The 19,002-nt window shown below is 42.3% G+C and overlaps 1 protein-coding gene across 1 annotated transcript in view; it reads left to right on the top strand.

Moving 5' to 3' along the window:
- ANKRD13C (ankyrin repeat domain 13C) overlaps nt 1-2,478 on the top strand; it is a 74,883-nt gene extending 72,405 nt beyond the window's left edge. The window contains exon 13 of the mRNA XM_081085895.1: nt 1,652-2,478. Coding sequence (XP_080942021.1) covers nt 1,652-1,782 — 131 coding nt within the window. The 3' untranslated portion in view covers nt 1,783-2,478. The remainder of the gene's footprint in view (nt 1-1,651) is intronic.
- The last annotated feature ends 16,524 nt before the right edge of the window (nt 2,479-19,002 follow it).

Genomic DNA, 19,002 nt, shown 5'->3' on the forward strand with positions numbered 1-19,002 from the left:
CCATTTAAAAATAGAAAATCATTTTTTAGCTCACAAGCCTCACAAAAAGAGGCCAGGCAATGGGCTTTACTTTGCTGATACCTGGAATTAGATAGAACAGCATCTGCACATAATAGGCACAAATGAATGATTTTCCCTCCCAGAAATAACTGGAAACTGTGTAATCCTTATGTTGATTTCTTTGTGTAATCTTTATGTTAATTAAGTTTTTTGTTTGTTTGTTTTGTTAATCCTCACCCAAGGATATTTTTCCCCATTGCTTTTTAGAGAGTAGGAAGGGAGAGAGACAGAGACATCAGTTTGAGAGAGACACATCGATTGGTAGTCTCCCTCAGATGCCCTGACCAGGGCCTGGGATCTAACCTGCAACCCAGGTACATGCCCTTGACTGGGAATTGGACCCACAACCCTTTAATCTGTGAGCCAACAGTTGCTAACCTCTGAGTAACACTGGCTAGGGCTCATGTATTTTGTTTTAGAATGAAAATAAATTAGCTCAGAGTCTGAATAATATATATACTATAATTTGAAGAAAAGTTATCACATTGCAAAAATTACAGATATAGCTAGCTGTCCCTTTGCCTGAAGGAAAATAAAAAGACTGGTGGAATCTGGCATTATATGTTAGATTGGAAAGCAATTGAAATGAGTTTTTTGATGCTTCCATGTCTTTCTCTTCTTACTGTTAGAAATAAGGCGAGCCCCAAAATCAGGGCTCCTGGTAAAACACAAAGCACACTCGGGAGTCAGGCAGCAAGGCAAATATCTTCACTCCTGCAGGAGGGTGCGCATTCACATGGTCTGGGAGCACATGCACACTGGGTGGCAGTCTGCTCAGGCTCTCATGCCTGGTGCACGTCATCTGTTCCTCACTCTTGGTTGGAAGAGCGTAGGCTCACACTCTTGCGCGATTGACTAATTTAAACAAAGAGGTTGACCTTTGCTGTTTCAAAATGGCAGCCCCTCATGGGAGCCAAAATGGTAGCCGCCAAAACTCTCTTCTTTGACAGAAAAGATTGTTTATTCTCACATAACCAATAACTAAATCCTTCCTCAAAGCATCATACTCAGTAATAAACATATATTAGGTAGGATTGGTCTGGTGCTTGAATAATGTGTCTTTTTTTAATTTAAGGAGTATGGATGTCTCTAATAGTATTTTTAGTCTACTAGAGGCCCGGTGCATGAATTCGTGCACTGTTGGGGTCCCTTGGCCTGGCCGGAGATTGGGTCCGATCAGGGCCATCTCGCCCATTCTGGGGGTTGAGGAGGGACTGCGGGAGGTTGGCTGGCCAACCTGGGGAGGGACTGCGAGAGGTTGGCTGGCCAACCATGGGGAGGGACTGTGGGAGGTTGGCTGGCCAGCCTAGGGAGGGACCGCGGGAGGTTGGCTGGCCAGCCATGGGGAGGGACCGCGGGAGGTTGGCTGGCCAGCCATGGGGAGGGACTGCAGAGGTTGGCTGGCTGGCAGCAGGAGGTTGGCTGTGGGAGTGCACTGACCACCAGGAGCAGCTCCTGCATTGAGCGTCTGCCTCCTGGTGGTCAGTGCATGTCATAGTGACCAGTCATAACAGTCACTTAGGCTCTTATATATATAGATAAGTAGATTAACATTTCATTTTACAGTATTATCATTGATTATTCTCTCTAGATATACCTGTGTTTCCTACGATCACAGCCACTGTGACTTTTCAGGAATTCAGATATGATGAGTTTGACGGCTCCATCTTTACTATACCTGACGACTACAAGGAAGACCCAAGCCGTTTTCCTGACCTCTAATGACACGAGCATGACGCCATCTCACCAAGGAAAGCAAGAGCGTGCAGAGACCCCACAGGGAGGCGAAGTAGGAGGGACAGATGCTTTCAGTGAAGAAAAGGGAATTTCATAGAACTGACACATCAGTGATATGACATAATGAAATGGGCCTCTAATAAGTTTCCTGATGTGCCATTTTCAGTCTTTTTAAATATATACATATTATAGTGTAATAGTTTGACACCTTAATGACCCTAAGTACTTCTTATGTAAAACAGCTATGAGTGCTGTGATTTGTTTTTAAAAATTTTTACACTTCTTGTTGAAATATATATATGCATATATATCTATATCTATATATATAGTTATATCTAAAACACTCCTGGACCAGTAACATAAATTAAATGTCTTAAGAGATATGAAGCCCTTTACAGTTGTCATCTTATAGTCACACACTGACCACCAGGAGACAAACGCTGTACGCAGGAGCTGCTCCTAGTGGTCAGTGCTTTCCCACAGCCAACCTCCTACGGCCGACCAAGGTGACATTTATAAATATTCCTTCCAACTTTGTTTTCATAAAATGTAAACTATGTAACTTTATGTATAGTTCAGTAATTTGAATGTTTGTTCAGTATGATGAACTAGAAAGGAATGCAGTTTTCTGTAGATGAATGAACCAAATGGTAACCATTAAACAATTGCATTTATATGTTGCAATACATTTCAGAAGGAGCATTCACTCTGCAGGGAATAAGGTGCCTCCTTTAGCGCCTTAGTGCAATTCATTGTGGTGCTATTTGTTTTTACCTGAATTCTTTCTTCAATGGTAAACGTTTGTTACTAATCTTCCTTTCATAGAACCTCTATTTTTTTTCTAAACTTGAGTTTTAAAGCCTTTTTTGTGTTCATAATAGGATATGACTAGCATGTTTAAGGATAGTCCTCTTCCAAATCTCAGCACTTTAAAAATATTCCAAAATTTTAAACTTGCTTCCTAATAACTGCACATCATTCTGATTATTTTGTTTGTTTTTAGTGTTCATGTCAGTTTTAAACAGCTCACATTTTGGACTCCCTACATATTTAATGCTTTCAGAGTAAGGTAAAAACATTTTATATGCTAACAGAATATATTTGTTATAAGTTAAATTCCAAAAATGTACACAAGATTGATAATTCCTACTGTTTATTTTTTTAAGTCACAAGAAAATATTTATTGGTTTTAATTATCTTCAAAGTGTTAAAAAATCATGCATTACTCATTTTCGCACTTAAAATTTTTCATGTTTATTCCAAGGTGGTTTGATGGTCCAAGAATGATAATAAATTAGGGAGAATAAGGTATGAGACATAATATGTTACGTTGTATTTAAGAAATTAGCTAAAGAAATGCTTTTTAAATGTATCCTGATGAATGTGTGAGAATGCATTTGTCAGGTTTTTTAGAGTGACCCGTAATTTAAACATTTTCAAGAATTTTAATTAAGCTGAATGAGTTTAGAAACCTTTATTGAAAAGATGATTATTTACAAATCCAAAGCATCAATCATAAGAAAATTTTTATAATAAACATCTTTAAAGCTGCATCTTTCATGCTGATAACATAATTGCATATGTTGACATTTTATTAAATACATTTTATAATAAAGAAAAATAATCATAGTTAAAAATTCAAAGGCCATTTACTACCTGGTGTGGGTCTGTTGTATTTTGTGAGAAGAGTTGGAAACCCAGACTAGGTTTATTAAATACAAGTTGATCCCAATTATTTTGGGAATCCTTATAGATCAAGTGACTTAGAAATTGAATTATCTTGTCAGTAATTATGTGAGGTTTGAGACACTGAATGGTAGTTATCACTGTTGCTTTTAGGCTCCCTTACTCTTTGGGAATATGTTATATTTTCAGGATTATACTATAGATTTTTCACAAGTACAGACAATTTAGTGGGGGAAAAAACATGGAAAATTGCAACTTGGAACTTAACAATTTCCTAAAAGCTGTGAATATTTTGCTGGGGTACACTGGAGGTAGGAAGACTACTGAAAACTTTTGCACTTGGATTTTGTTTTTAACTCTTAACTTTTTCTTTCATAAAGGATAGTAGAAAGAGATGATCCATTCCAAATGTCTTTTATTTGATCATAAAGGACAAGCAAATGTCAGTATCTCTTATAATGGTGAAAACAAGGAGTTATTAATGCAAATAAACTTTTCACATTAAACTTTTCAAAATGTGCCTTTTAATCCAGTTAATGAATGAAGCGATATTCTGTGTTTCAAGTAACTAAATCAAAACACCGTATCCTATATAATAAAGAGGTAATATGCAATTTGACCCTCACACCGTAACACCATCACAAGATGGCGGTGCGCACAGCGGGGGTGGAACCGACTGCTCCGCGCACCGGCCACCGCAATTCCTGCGGCCCCTTGGGGGGGCGGGTTCCCGCTGCTGCTCTGCATGGCTTCCACTGGGGTGACCAGGCCAGCACAGGAGGGCAGTTAGTGGTGAGATCAGGCTGGCAGGGAAGGACAGTTGGGGGCAATCAGGCTGGCAGGGAAGGACACTTGGGGGCGATCAGGCTGGCAGGGAGCAGTTAGGTATCAAGCCAGCAGGGGAGCAGTTAGGGGGTGATCAGGCTGGCAGGCCATCAAGCGGTTAGGAGTCAGCAGTCCCGAATTGTGAGAGGGATGTCAGAGGGATCCCAGATTGGAGAGGGTGCAGGCTGGGCTGAGGGACACCCCCCCCCCCCCCCGCCACCATCCCAGTGCATGAATTTTGTGCACCAGGCCTCTAGTATTTTAATCCCACATGAAAATCTAGATTTTGTAGTGTAGGTCCATAAAATTCTATGTCTTCTGTTTGTGATTGAAGAAAATTAAAACTTGGGGGCCTATGAAATAGTCACCTTAAATGGCTATTTTGAAGAGTTCAATATTTCTGCCAACAGTGTGGCATCAAAAGAAGGTCAGATTCTTGTCTTAAAATAATTTTTGAGAGAGAATTTGCTTCATAGAGAATTGTCAGATTTCATAAAAAGGAAGCATAAAGCAGATGCTCTGATTATTGTGAACCTAGGAACATATGGTCTGGAAATTAACACATTTCAGAGAAGCGAATAGCTGACAAAAGCTGAAAAACAATTTTGTTTCTGCTTTGAATTGGTATTGAGCCCCACTCACACTAATAGAAATGAGTTTTTATAGTGTTATTCATGGACAGTTTATAATTCACACCTTGTGAGAGAGTAGTGAATAATGATCTTTAGTGACCCCTTCTTATTTTTCACTAAGTCTACAGAATTGATCCTGTTTCAAGGGGACAAAAAAAGGTCTGGACTAAACGCTTTCATATTGACTTAAGGATTGCTTCCTTTTGCTCATTTATGTTCCTTTTATTTGCAAATAGCATGAGTAAGAAAGTTACAGTAGAACACTAGGTGAATTTGAAGTCCTGCCTTTATTTTTATTTATTTATTTTTGAAGTCCTGCCTTTAAAATGGAGTGAGAGAATTATTAATTAGTATGGAACACATTATGCCTCTGCTGTTAACTCCAGCAAGAGGAATCTTAACCATGTTTTCTAAAATTAAGAAAATGCATCCTTACCAAAGTTTTTATATTTGGAAACTGTAAACTTTCAAAGACAACTGACAGTAAAACTTGCCCAAGAGACAAAAGGTCAGAGGAGATATTACACTACTTGTAAAGTGCAAAGTTAATACTTTCACAAAGCATTTTGTGTCAGAAATCTGGGGCAGTAGTATTTTAGATTGTCATCTAAAAATGTCACCTCAAGGATTTTGGCAATTTTAGGTCATGTGACCCTCTACAGTACTATCTAGTGAAGAACTTCTGAAATTATCTTATTTTAGTATAGTACTTTTAGTCATAATGACACCAATGATACAGTTACAATTTCACTTTTGCCACAGCACCTGCAAATACATAAGCAAAATCTAAGGATTTTAAAGAAAGGTACTTGGAAAGCATTCCTGAGTTTAATCGTTTTGCAGATGACAATAACTTGCCTAAAGTAAAAAACTTTGTGTAATAAAAAACAGAAAAACCCCACCACTTACTTACCTGTACCTCCCATAGCATTCTTGATCACTAAAGGTGGCTGACAATGACTGGCTGGGATGCTCTAATGAAAATGGGTGGTGTAGGAGTTTTGGAAAGCAGAAGTGAAGCAGAAATTTTGTAGCTTACCTGCTGGCCCCTTTGGGATGAGGTAAGAGCAAGGCCTGCAGTTACTTCACCTTCTCTTCCTTCAGCTTCTCAGACTTACGGGCCAGATATGTGAGTTTAGCTTCATGATGCAGAATCCTGGCTGCTGCCATGCCACCCAGGTGAGAAGCAATGAGACCTGAGTTCTAGCCCATCCTTGTGGATTCCAGCTTGTGCTTGTGGTTCTAACTTACTCTTCCCTCTAATTATCCATCTTCCCTTCTCAACTGCCTGCAGGCTTCAACCTCCAGCATCATATAAAGCCCATAAACAGATTTGAAACTGGTTAACCAGCTCCCATAATTAAGGTCAAATCCCTGTAACCTTTTTTTTTTCTTCATAACATACAACGATGTTTTTTATTATGTATGGGTTTTAGAAATTATTTCCTTGATCACTTCGTACACAGGCAAAAATAAAATGTACTGTTTAGCATATTAGAACTTGCAAAACTGGTCATTGCCAACAGCAAGGAAAATTATCCCTAAAACATACTTAACCAGGAGGCCAATTCATCTGCCAACCTCCAAGAACATGAAGATGAACATGATAGACAGACTGCTCCGCATCTGTGCCTTCATTCACTACCATGTGGTAACCCTTCTTTAGGCCCAGATCAGCAGCACATTTCTTGCCAACAATCATTAAATGTCCAAGAAGATTTTCATGATCATCATCTGCTACAGAAATCTGGGATATATGTTTCTTAGGTATCACTAGAAAATGTGTTGGTGCCTGAGGGGAAATGTCTTGGAAAGTAAGACACTGGTCGTCCTCAGAAATGATTTTGGCTGGGATTTCCTTGCGAATGATCTTCCGAAGAACGTGTCCCCACCAGGCCAAGTGGCTTGACCGCAAGGCTACTGGGGGGTGCAGCCCGAGTGGAGGCTGTAACAAACCTTTTTCTCTTTTGAATGCTGACTGGTAAAAAAAAGTTAAATCTACGTGCTTGTCTTCTAAAACAATTTAGGTAAGCAAATCTTAACTTCATTTTTGTGACCATTAACCTTCAATTCCTTATGCAAAAATCATCATTATTTATTTATTTAAATGTTGCAGTTTTTAAAAATATATATATTTTATTGATTTTTTTATAGAGAGGAAGGGAGAAGGATAGAGAGTTAGAAACATCGATGAGAGAGAAGCATCAATCAGCTGCCTCCTGCACACCCCCTACTGGAGATGTGCCTGCAACCAAGGTACATGCCCTTGACTGGAATCGAACCTGGGACCCTTCAGTCCCCAGGCCGACGCTCTATCCACTGAGCCAAACTGGCTAGGGCCATCATACTTTATTTAATTAGCTTTTTTAAAAAAATACATCATGTAACTAATTTTAGTATCACTAATTTAGTGACTGTGCACTGGAAAAATAACTTTTACAAAGTGATATTTTGAAAAGGATGAGAACATGTCACTTCCCCAATTATTTTTTTTTGTATAAGAGAACATTTATTTGGTAAATCACAGGTAGAAAAATTTTTAGAAGTGGACTTAGAAGTTACAGAGGTAAAGGAAGGGCCCATGGAACTTGGAGTGAGGCAGCTAATGGTAAAGTGTGTGGGTCAGGGAAGAGGAAGATGGGAAAGGCATGGGCAAGCTGCGGGAAGGAAAGCACCTTTCCCAATTATTTTTGTAAGGACATTATTTAAAAAATTAGAGGCCCGGTGCACAAAAATTTGTGCACTCGGAGGAGTCCCTCAGCCTGACCTATGCCCTCTTGCAGCCTGGGACCCCTCGGGGGATGTCCACCTGCTGGCTTAGGCCACTCCCCAGGGGAATTGGGCCTAAGTTGGCAGTCAGACATCCCTCTGGAAGCCCGGGAGCCTTCGGGGGATGTCCACTAGCTAGCGGGGAGCAGGCCTAAGCTGCAGTCGGACATCCTTAGCGCTGCTGAAGAGGCTGGAGAGGCTCCCGCCGCCACTGCTGTGCTGGCAGCTGTCACCCTGGCTTGTCGCTGAGCAGAGCTCCACCTTTGGGAGCACACTGACCACCAGGGGGCAGGTCCTGCATTGAGCGTCTGCCCCCTGGTGGTCAGTGTGTGTCAGTGACCAGTCATTCCCAGTCATTCTGCTGATAGGGTCAATTTGCATATTACCCTTTTATTATATAGGATAGAGGCCTGGTGCACGGGTGGGGGCCAGCTGGTTTGACCTGAAAGGTGTCCTGGATCAGGGTGGGGATCCCCACTGGGGTGCTTGGCCAGTCTAGGTGAGGGGCTGATGGCTGTTTTCAGGCTGGCTAAGTCCCCTGGCGACCAAAGCTCCCAGCCTCTCCTTTTTTTAAATTTTTTTATTCTGGGATTTATTTATCTTCTATAATTGAAATGTTGTAGCATTGAGTGGAGCCCATTTCCTGCCAGGGCAGGCGGGAAGCTTGGCTTCCTCCATTGCCGTGGGCAACCCAAGCCTTTTGCTCACTCCAGCTCCATGGCCACGGCAGCTGGAAGCAAGTATCTGGGATTTATTTATCTTCTATAACTGAAACTTTGTAGCCTTGAGCAGAGCTCAGGGCCAGCAAGGCAGGCGGGAAGCTTGGCTTCCTCCATTGCCTCCAAACCTCCTGCTTGCTCCAGCTCCATGGCTGCCACCATCTTAGTTGGGTTAAATTGCATATTTGCTCCTGATTGGCTGGTGGGCGTGGCTGGTGGGCATGGCTTGTGGGTGTAGCAGAGGTATGGTCAATTTGCATGTTTCTCTTTTATTAGATTAGAGGCCTGTTGCACAAAGAGATTTGTGCAACAGGCCTTCCCTTGGCTGCTGGCACCGGTTTTCCTCCTGCACCCGGGACCCCGGCCTTTGCTCTGGCTGGGCTCCGGCGGAAGCCGCCCCGGAGCCATCAGGCTTCGCTACTCGGCAGGCCCCGGGGCCCTGTGGCCTTGCTGCTCTGCCTGGTGCCGGGGCCATGATGCCTCACTGCTCCGCAGATCCTGGGGCCGTGAGGCCTCGCTGCTCCGCCGATCCCAGGGCCGGGAGGCCTCGCTGCTCCGCCTGGCACCAGGGTGTGAGGCCTCACTGCTCTGGCCCCGGGCCGTCAGACTTCGCTCCACCGCTTGGAACCTACTATGCAAATTAACCTTCATCTTTGTTGGCGGTTAATTTGCATATCACGGTGAGTAGCCAATGGGAGGAGTAGCGAAGATACGGTCAAATACCATGTTTGTCTATTATTAAGTAAGACTAGTGGCCGGTGCACGAAATTCATGAATGGAGGGATGGGTTCCCTCAGCCCATCCTGCATCCTCTCTAATTGGGTCCCCTTGGGGGATGTCGGACATCCCTCTCGCAATCTGGGACCACTGGCTCCTAACTGCCTCTGCCTGCCTGCCTGATTGCCCCAACCCCTCTGCCTGCCTGATCGCGCCTAACCTCTCTGCCTGCCTGCTTGATCACCCCTAACTGCCCTCTCCTGCCGGCCTGATCTCGCCTCCAACTGCCCTTCCCTGCCAACCTGGTTGCCCCCAACTGCCCTCCCCTGCTCACCTGGTTGCCCACAACTGCCCTCCCCTGCTGGCCTGATCTCGCCCCCAACTGCTCTCCCCTGCAGGCCAATTTAGTTCTGATTGGTCGGTTTCTATGCCAGTCAGTGTCAAGCTCCGCCTCCTAGGCAGCCATTGGCTCCTCACAGCACCCAGATTTGGTTCTGATTGGTTGTTCATATGTCAATGTCAAAAGCTCCACCTCCTAGACAACCATTTACTTCTCATAGCACCCAGATTCTGTTCTGATTGGTTGGTTCCTATGCCAGTCAGCATCTCTAGGCTTATCAACAGGGCCTGATCAGAAAGGCAGGGCTGATCAGCAGCCCGGGTAGAGGCCTGGAGAGAAATGGAGGCATGTGGGAAACTGCCTATTGTCTTCACTAGCAGTGAGGTATGGACAGAGAACCTGGAAGGCTGGTGACCCTTGAAGCCCTAGCAAAGGTCAAAGCTGTGCACCCACTATTAGTCCAGACAATGGTAGCTGAAGCAACTTCCCCACCAGATAGTCATGTAAATCCTTTTTTTTTTAATCGTTAAATTCTTTATTAGTTAAGGAATTACAAATATGTCCTCATTAACCCCCATCCTCCTTCCCCCCCACACTCATGCTCTCATCCTCCTGTTGTCCATGTCCATTGGTTTGGCTTATATGCATGCATACAAGTCCTTTGGTTGACCTCTTCCCCTTACCCCCACCGTCCCCTACTTTGCCTCTGGGGATTAATAGTCTGATTGCTGTTTCTCTGTCTTTGGATCTGTCCCTGGTCATCAGTCTATGTTGTTCTCTATATTCCACAAATGAGTGAGATCATATGGTACTTATCTTTCTCTGACTGGCTTATTTCACTTAGCATAATGCTCTCCAGTTCCATCCAAGCTGTTGCAAAAGACAAGAGTTCTTTCTTTTTTACCGCAGTGTAGTATTCCATTGTGTAGATGTACCACAGTTTTTTAACACATTGTATGCGGGAAACGTATTTATATGTTTTATGTATTTATACCTCCTACCAGTGTAGTAGAGAGCGGGACACGTATTAACACATTGTTTGCGGGTAGTTTTTATCGCGCACTAAAAGGTGGCGTGGGCCATTTTTGCTAATTTTTTGCACAAATGGCAACGTTCAGTAAAATTACGATAACTTTAGTTTACGTATTTATACGTTACCCGCATTCTACCACTAGTCTATAAAAAACGTATTAACACATTGTATACAGAAAACGTATTTATACGTTTTACTTATATGTTTTACGATTGACTGGTAGTAGAGTGCGGGACACGTTATTAATACATAAACTAAAGTTATCGTAATTTTACTGAACGTTGCCATTTGCGCAAAAAATTAGCAAAAATGGCCCGCGCCACCTGTTAGCACGCGATAAAAACTACCTGCAAATAATGTGTTAATCCACTCATCTGCTGATGGGCACTTAGGCTGTTTCCAAATCTTAGCTATGGTGAATTGTGCTGCTATGAACATAGGGGTGCATATATTCATTCTGATTGGTGTTTCTGGCTTCTTGGGATATATTCCTAGAAGTGGGATCACTGGGTCAAATGGGAGTTCCATTTTTAGTTTTTTGAGGAAGCTCCATACTGTTCTCCACAGTGGCTGCACCAGTGTGCATTCCAATCAGCAGTGCAGAAGGGTTCCTTTTTCTCCACATCCTCTCCAACACTTGTTGTTTGTTGATTTGTTGATGATAGCCATTCTGACAGGTGTGAGGTGATACTGCATTGTTTTGATTTGCATCTCTCGTATAATTAGTGACTTTGAGCATGTTTTTGTTTTGTTTTTTTTTGTATATATTTTATTGATTTTTTACAGAGAGGAAGGGAGAGAGATAGTCAGAAACATCGATGAGAGAGAAACATCGATCAGCTGCCTCCCGCACATCCCCCACTGGGGATATGCCCGCAACCCAGGTACATGCCCTTGACCGGAATTGAACCCGGGACCTCTCAGTCCACAGGCCGACGCTCTATCCACTGAGCCAAACCGGTTTCGGCGAGCATGTTTTCATATGTCTTTTGGCCTTCTGTATGTCCTCTTTCGAAAAGTGTCTATCTAGGTCCCTTGCCCATTTTTTTGATTGGATTGTTTATCTTCCTATTATTAACTTTCATGAGTTCCTTGTAAATTTTGGAAATTAAACTCTTATAGGTGATATCATTGGAAAATACGTTCTCCCATGCAGTGAGTCTTCTTGTTGTTTTGTTGATGGTTTCCTTTGCTGTGCAAAAGCTTTTTATTTTAATGTAGTCCCATTTGTTTATTTTCTTTTTAGTTTCCATTGCCCTAGGAGCATTATCAGAGAAGAAATTCCTTCGACATATGTTTGCTATTTCGCTGCCTGTGGATTCCTCTAGTATTTTTATGGTTTTCTGTCTTACATTTAAGTCTTTTATCCATTTTGAGTTTATTTTTGTGTATGGTGTGAGTTGGTGGACTAGTTTCATCTTTTTGCATGTATCTGTCCAATTTTCCCAACACCATTTATTGAAGAGACTGTCTTGACTCCATTGTATGCTCTTGCCTCCTTTGTCGAATATTAATTGGGCATAGTGCTTTGGGTCAATTTCTGGGTTCTCTATTCTATTCCATTGATCTATATGTCTGTTCTTGTGCCAGTGCCAAGCTGTTTTAAGAACAGTGGCTTTGTAATACAGTTTGATATCTGGTATTGAGATCCCACCTACTTTGTTCTTCTTTCTCAGGATTGCTGCAGCTATTCGAGGTCTTTTTTTATTCCAGATGAATTTTTGGAACGTTCGTTCTAGATCTGTGAAATATGCCATTGGTAATTTAATGGGGATTGCATTGAATCTATAGATTTCTTTGGGTAATATGGACATTTTGATGATGTTGATTCTACCAATCCATGAACACGGTATGTTCTTCAATCTGTTTATGTCTTCCTCTATCTCTTTTTTCAGTGTCCTGTAGTTTTTTGCATATAAGTCTTTTACCTCCTTAGTTAAGTTTATTCATAGGTATCTTAATTTTTTTGGTGCAATGGTAAATGGGATTGCTTTTTTAGTCTCCCTTTCTGTAAGTTCACTATTGGTGTAAAGAAATGCCTTAGATTTCTTGGCATTAATTTTGTATCCTGCTACATTGCCGAATTCATTTATTAAGTCTAATAATTTTTTGATGGAGTCTTTAGGCTTTTCTATGTACATTATTATGTCATCTGCAAATAAGGACAGTTTTACTTCTTCTTTTCCAACTTGGATGCCTTTTATTTCTTCTTCTTGTCTGATTGCAATGGCTAGTACTTCCAGTACTATGTTGAACAGGAGTGGTGAGAGGGGGCATCCCTGTCTTGTTCCTGTTTTTAGGGGATATGGTTTTAGTTTTTGCCCATTGATTATGATGTTGGCTGTGGGTTTGTCATATATGACTTTTATTATGTTGAGGTATGATCCTTCTATTCCTACCTTGCTGAGAGTTTTTATCAAGAAAGGGTGTTGAATTTTGTCGAAAGCTTTTTCTGCATCAATTGATATGACTATGTGGTTTTTATCTCTCAATTTGTTTATGTGATGAATCACGTTTATTGATTTGCGGACATTGTACCATCCTGGCATCCCTGGGATGAATCCTACTTGGTCATGGTGTATGATTTTTCTGATGTATTGCTGGATCCGATTTGCTAGAATTTAGTTGAGTATTTTGGCGTCTATGTTCATGAGGGATATTGGCCTATAATTCTCTTTCATTATGTTCTCTCTATGGTATTGGTATTAGGGTGATGCTGGCTTCATAGAATGAGCTGGGAAGTGTTCCTTCTTCTTGAATTTTTTGGAATAGTCTGAGGAGGATATGTTTTAGTTCTTCCTTGAATGTTTGGTAAAACTCCCCTGTGAAGCCGTCTGGCCCTGGGCTTTTGTTTGCTGAGAGCTTTTTGATGACTGCTTCAATTTCTTCCATCATTATTGGCCTATTGAGATTTTTAGAATCCTCTGGATTGAGTTTTGGAAGATTGTATTTTTCTAGGAATATGTCCATTTCCTCCAGGTTGTCTAGTTTGTTAGAATAGAGTTGTTCATAGTATTTTTTAAGAATTCTTTGAATTTTTGAGGGGTCTGTTGTTATTTTGCCTCTTTCATTTCTGATTTTGTTTATTTGAGTCCTCTCTCTTTGCTTCTTGGTGAGCCTGGCTAGAAGTTTGTCAATCTTGTTTATCCTTTCAAAGAACCAGCTTTTGCTTTCATTGATCTTTTCTATTGTTTTTTTGGTCTCTATGTCATTTATTTCTGCTCTGATCTTTATTATCTCCTTTCTTCTGCTCACTCTGGGCTTTTTTTGGTGTTCTCTTTCTAATTCTTTGAGTTGTAGAGTTAAATGATTTACTATCATTTTTTCTTGTTTTTTTGAGGTAGGCCTGTAGTGCTATAAACTTCCCTCTCAGTACTGCTTTCATTGTGTCCCATAGATTTTGGGTTGTTGTACTGTTATTGTCATTAGTTTCCAGGGTGTTTCTAATTTCTACTTTGATCTCACTGGTAACCCAATCATTATTTAGTAACATGCTATTCAGCTTCCAAGTGTTGGAGTTTTTTGGATTGTTTTTACTGTGGTTTATTTCTAATATTATGCCCTTGTGATCTGAGAAGATGCTTGGTATGATTTCAATCTTCTTATATTTGGGGAGACTTTGCTTGTGACCCAGTATAGGGTCTATTTTTGAAGATGTCCCATGTGCACTTGAGAAGAACGTATATTCCATGGCTTTGGGGTGAAATGTTCTGAAGATGTCAATTAAGTCCATCTGATCTAGTGAGTCATTTAGGATTGCTGTTTCTTTGCTGATTTTTTGTCTAGAGGATTATCCAGTGATGTCAGTGGTGTATTATAGTCCCCTACTATGATTGTGTTGTTGTTGATCTCTCCCTTGTTATTTTCCAGGAGGTTTTTTATGTATTTGGGTGCTCCTGCATTGGGTGCATATATGTTTATAAGGGTTATGTCCTCTTGTTGTATCGAGCCCTTTAATATTATGAAGTGGCCTTCCTTATCTCTTGTTATAGCCTTCACTTTGAGGTCTATTTTGTCAGATATAAGTATTGCTACCCCAGCTTTTTTTTCATTTCCATTTGCCTGAAAGATATTTTTCCATCCCTTCACTTCAGTCTGTGTGAGTCCCTTTTTCTGAGGTGGGTCTCTTGTAGACAGCATATATATGGGTCATGTCTTTTTATCCATTCAGTCACTCGATGTCTTTTGATTGGAGCGTTTAGTCCGTTTACATTTAAAGTTATTATTGAAAGGTGCATGCTTGGATTCATTTCTATTTTCGTGCCTGTGTTCTTTCTTACCTTTATATTTCTTCTTTTTGCAGAATTCCTTTTAGCATTTCTTGCATTGCTGGCTTGGTAGTGATAAACTCCCTTAGCCTTTTTTTTGTCTGCAAAGCTCCTGATTTCCCCTTCAATTTTGATTGATAGTCTTGCTGGATATAGTATTCTTGGATTCAGTCCTTTGCTTTGCAACACTTTGTATACCTCCTTCCATTCCCTTCTAGCTTGATGTGTTTCTGTTGAGAAATCATTTGATAATCTGATGGGGGATCCTTTGTAGGTAACTCTCTGTTTCTCTCTTGCAGCCTTTAAGATTCTGTCTTTGTCTTGTATATTTGCCATCTTTATTACGACGTGTCTTGGTGTGGGTCTTTTAGGGTTCATCTTGCTTGGGCCTCTCTGTACTTGTGTAACTTTTTTCTTTCCCATATCTGGGAAGTTTTCTGTCATTATTTCTTCAAATAGATTTTCTAATCCTTGCTGCTCTTCTTGTCCTTCTTGCAGCCCTATTATGCGTACATTACTTTGTTTCATATTGTCCCAAAGCTCCCTTAGGCTCTCCTCCTGCTTTTTAATTTTTTTCTCCAGTTGCTGTTCAGATTGAGCTTATTTCTCTGCCTTATCTTCTAACTCACTAATTCGGTCCTCTGCTTCTTCTAGTCTGCTGTTGAAACTTTCCATGGTGTTTTTGATTGTAGCTATATCACTTTTCATTTCTTCCTGATTCTTTTATTTTTCTTCCTGATTCTTGCATAGGTTGTTGATTTTCTCATCCATTCGGTGAATGAATTGTACAACCATTATTCTGAATTCTTTTTCTGTCATGTTGCATGCTTCAACTTGATTAATTTCCTTTCTTGGCGACTCCTCATTGTCTTTCCTCTGGGTGTTGTGTCGTCTCTTCATTCTGATTACCTCCCGATGGTTCAAACGTCAAGTTGCATGGGCCTGGGCTGTGTGCAGTGGGAGCCTCACACCACCCTAGTGTCACTGAAGAGCTCTGACACTAAGATGTGTTGTTGTTGTGCGTTGGTGGGAACCAGGCTCGCTCAGAGTCAGTGTTGCCAGCACTCAATGTTGCCTCATGCGTGCCCTTAGAATCAGGGACCCTGCCTGCACTGTGCTGAAACAGAGACCCCCCTGGAGCGTGTTGAAAATCAGCGCCCCCTAGCGTGTGCCAGGAGTCAGAGTTCTCCAAGAATCCATTATCAGAGTCTCTGTTGCTTCGCGCGACCTCGCATTGAGAATCAGGGTCCCTGTGTGCCATTGCACTAAGAATTGGGGTCACTGGCTCTTAGTATGAATGCACAGGGAGTCAGGGATCTCAGGCGCAGGTGATAAGAAACGCAGTCAAGTCACTGGTGTTTGGTTCTGCCTTCTGCGCAGAGAATCGGGGACCCTGGGCCCACGCTACGTGGGACAAATTCCTGGTGTTCGCACGATTGCTCCCAGCCCAGGACTCCTGAAGTAGGCACTACACGGGACCAGTTCCAAGGTGCTAGTGCACTTCCAGGCTAAAGTTCTGGTGGCAGCACTGAGGCCCGGGCACGGGGTGGGTTTATCAGTTACTATGGCGCTGCCCCCACCCCTGCAGGAAGGGGATGGGCTCTGTTACTCACGGATCTGCTGAGGGGATTTCTGAACTTTTGGTGTCCACAGGTCTGTAGCTGTGGTCACAGGTCTCTGTCCCCAGAGGCTGCAGGGTCCTGGTATGTGTCTGAGATCAGACTGGGTGGTGCTGAGGCCAGGATCCTAGTCTCAAGCAGCTCTGTTTTCCAAGATGGCATGGTCGCTGTGCCCGTGCTGGCCTCCCAGCCCTTTTTTTGTTTTTTAAATTAAATCTTTATTGTTCAGATTATTACAGTTGTTACTCTTTTCCCCCCAATAGCTCCCCTCCACCCGTTTCCAACCCCACCCTCCACCCTTATCGCCCCCCCCCCCCCCAACTGTCCTCATCCATAGGTGCATGATTTTTGTTCAGTCTCTTACTGCATCCCCCCCCTTACCCCCCCCCCCAATAATAGTCAGTCCACTCCCTTCCTATGCCCCTGATTCTATTATAATCACCAGTTCATTCTGTTCATCAGATTATTTATTCACGTGATTTTTAGATTCACTTGTTGATAGATGTGTATTTGTTGTTCATAGTTTGTATCTTTACCATTTTCTTCTTCTTCCTCTTCTTAAAGGATACCTTTCAGCATTTCATATAATACTGGTTTAGTGGTGATGAATTCCTTTAGCTTTTTCTTATCTGTGAAGCTCTTTATCTGACCTTCAATTCTGAATGATAGCTTTGCTGGATAAAGTAATCTTGGTTGTAGGTTCTTGGTATTCATCACTTTGAATATTTCTTGCCACACCCTTCTGGCCTGCAAAGTTTCTGTTGAGAAATCAGCTGACAGGCGTATGGGTACTCCCTTGTAGGTAACTGAGTCTCTTTCTCTTGCTGCTTTTAAGATTCTCTCTTTGTCTTTTGCTCTTGGCACTTTAATTATGATGTGTCTTGGTGTGGTCCTCTTTGGATTCCTTTTGTTTGGGGTTCTCTGCGCTTACTGGAGTTGTAAGTCTATTTCTTTGACCAGGTAGGGGAAGTTTTCTGTCATGATTTCTTCAAATATGTTTTCAATATCTTGCTCTCTCTCTTCTTCTGGCACCCCTATAATTCAGATGTTGGTACGCTTGAAGCTGTCCCAGAGGATCCTTACACTATCTTCGTATTTTTGGATTCTTTTTTCATTTTGCTTTTCCAGTTGGGTGTTTTTTGCTTCTTCATATTTCAAATCTTTGACTTGATTCTTGCAATCCTCTAGTCTGGTGTTGGGAGTCTGTATAATATTCTTTATTTCAGTCAGTGTATGCTTAATTTCTAGTTGGTCCTTTATCACAACCTAGAGCGTATCATTAGATTTCTTGTAGATCTCATTAAGTTTATCAGCAGTTTCTAGAAAATTCTTGAAAAACCTTAAAAGTGTGGTTTTGAACTCTATGTCCAGTAGTTTGCTTTCCTCCATTTCTGTCATTTGTGTCCTTTTTCTTTGTCTCCGCATTTTTTATGCTTCCCTGTGTTGATAAAGTGGTTTTCTGTGCTGAGTGTCCTCTAGGGCCCAGTGGTTCAGCCTCCCCAATTACCTGAGGAGGACACTCTTGGTGCACCCCCTTGTGGGCTTTTTGCACAGTCTTGTTGTAGTTAAGCCTTCATTGTTGTAATTATCACTGGGAGGAATTGACCTCCAGGCCAATTGGCTGTGAGAATCAGCTGTGTCTGCAGTGGGAGAACTTCTGTGCTGAAGACACCCCTCTGGGGCAAGACTTGCTTCAATGGGGCTTTGGTGCTCACTGAGTCTGCCCCCTGAGTGTGTCCTTTATGGTTCCACGGAGCTGCAAACTGGATGGTCCCTCTCTGACCTCTGGCTCCTGGATCTCTAGGGAGGTGCTGCTAATCAAGCCTTTGCCTGAGGCTATCCAGCCAAAGCCTCTGTGCAGGGCTTGGGCAGGGCGGGGTCCCAGGGGATCAACAGGGCAGAGAGGGCAGTTATGGCTGCTCTCAGTCCTGCCCTCAAGAGACCCTGCTTCTCAGTGTCCCGGCAATCGCTGAAAGCACCCCTGAGAGAAAGCTGCCCTCAAGTTCCAAACAATGCCAGACAGCTCAGTTTCTCCCGTGTGAGTCTGGGTCCCCAGAGACTCGCCTGGAACTGAAGCTCAGAGCTTGAGATTCCCTCCTGATTGAAAAAGACAACCATGTCCTCAGCCGCCAACCCTCTCTGCATGCACCTCTGTACCTCTGTATTTTACTTCCGCACCGCACCTCCTCTGAGTCTCGGTATGCTTTTCTCTTTCCTTCTAGTTGTAGAATTTCCACTCAGCCAGCCTTCCTGTGGTTCTGAATGATGTCCATTATGTCTTTTAGTTGTATTTTTGAAGTGGTTGTTCGAGGCAGCAAACTCCGGTGTTTACCCATGCCGCCATCTTTTTTTCTCTGTAAATCCTTATTGATAAGATAGTCTGTTACTGGAACTTGCCTGCTTAAGGGCTATGGGTGTATCCCAAACCAATAAAAGGTTGTCGAGGCCTGAGCACCAGTGGAAGTCCTTCCCCTTGAGTTGGACTTACCCGTCTGGCCCCCCAATATTTCCAAATTATCTCTTGTCTCTTCTCTTTCGTGTGCGGCTCCTCTTCCAGATCCTGAACCCTGAACCACGCGGGACGTGGGGGGAAACAT

Source organism: Myotis nattereri (assembly GCF_964212035.1).
Source record: "Myotis nattereri genome assembly, chromosome: 3".
Taxonomy (NCBI): Eukaryota; Metazoa; Chordata; class Mammalia; order Chiroptera; family Vespertilionidae; genus Myotis; species Myotis nattereri.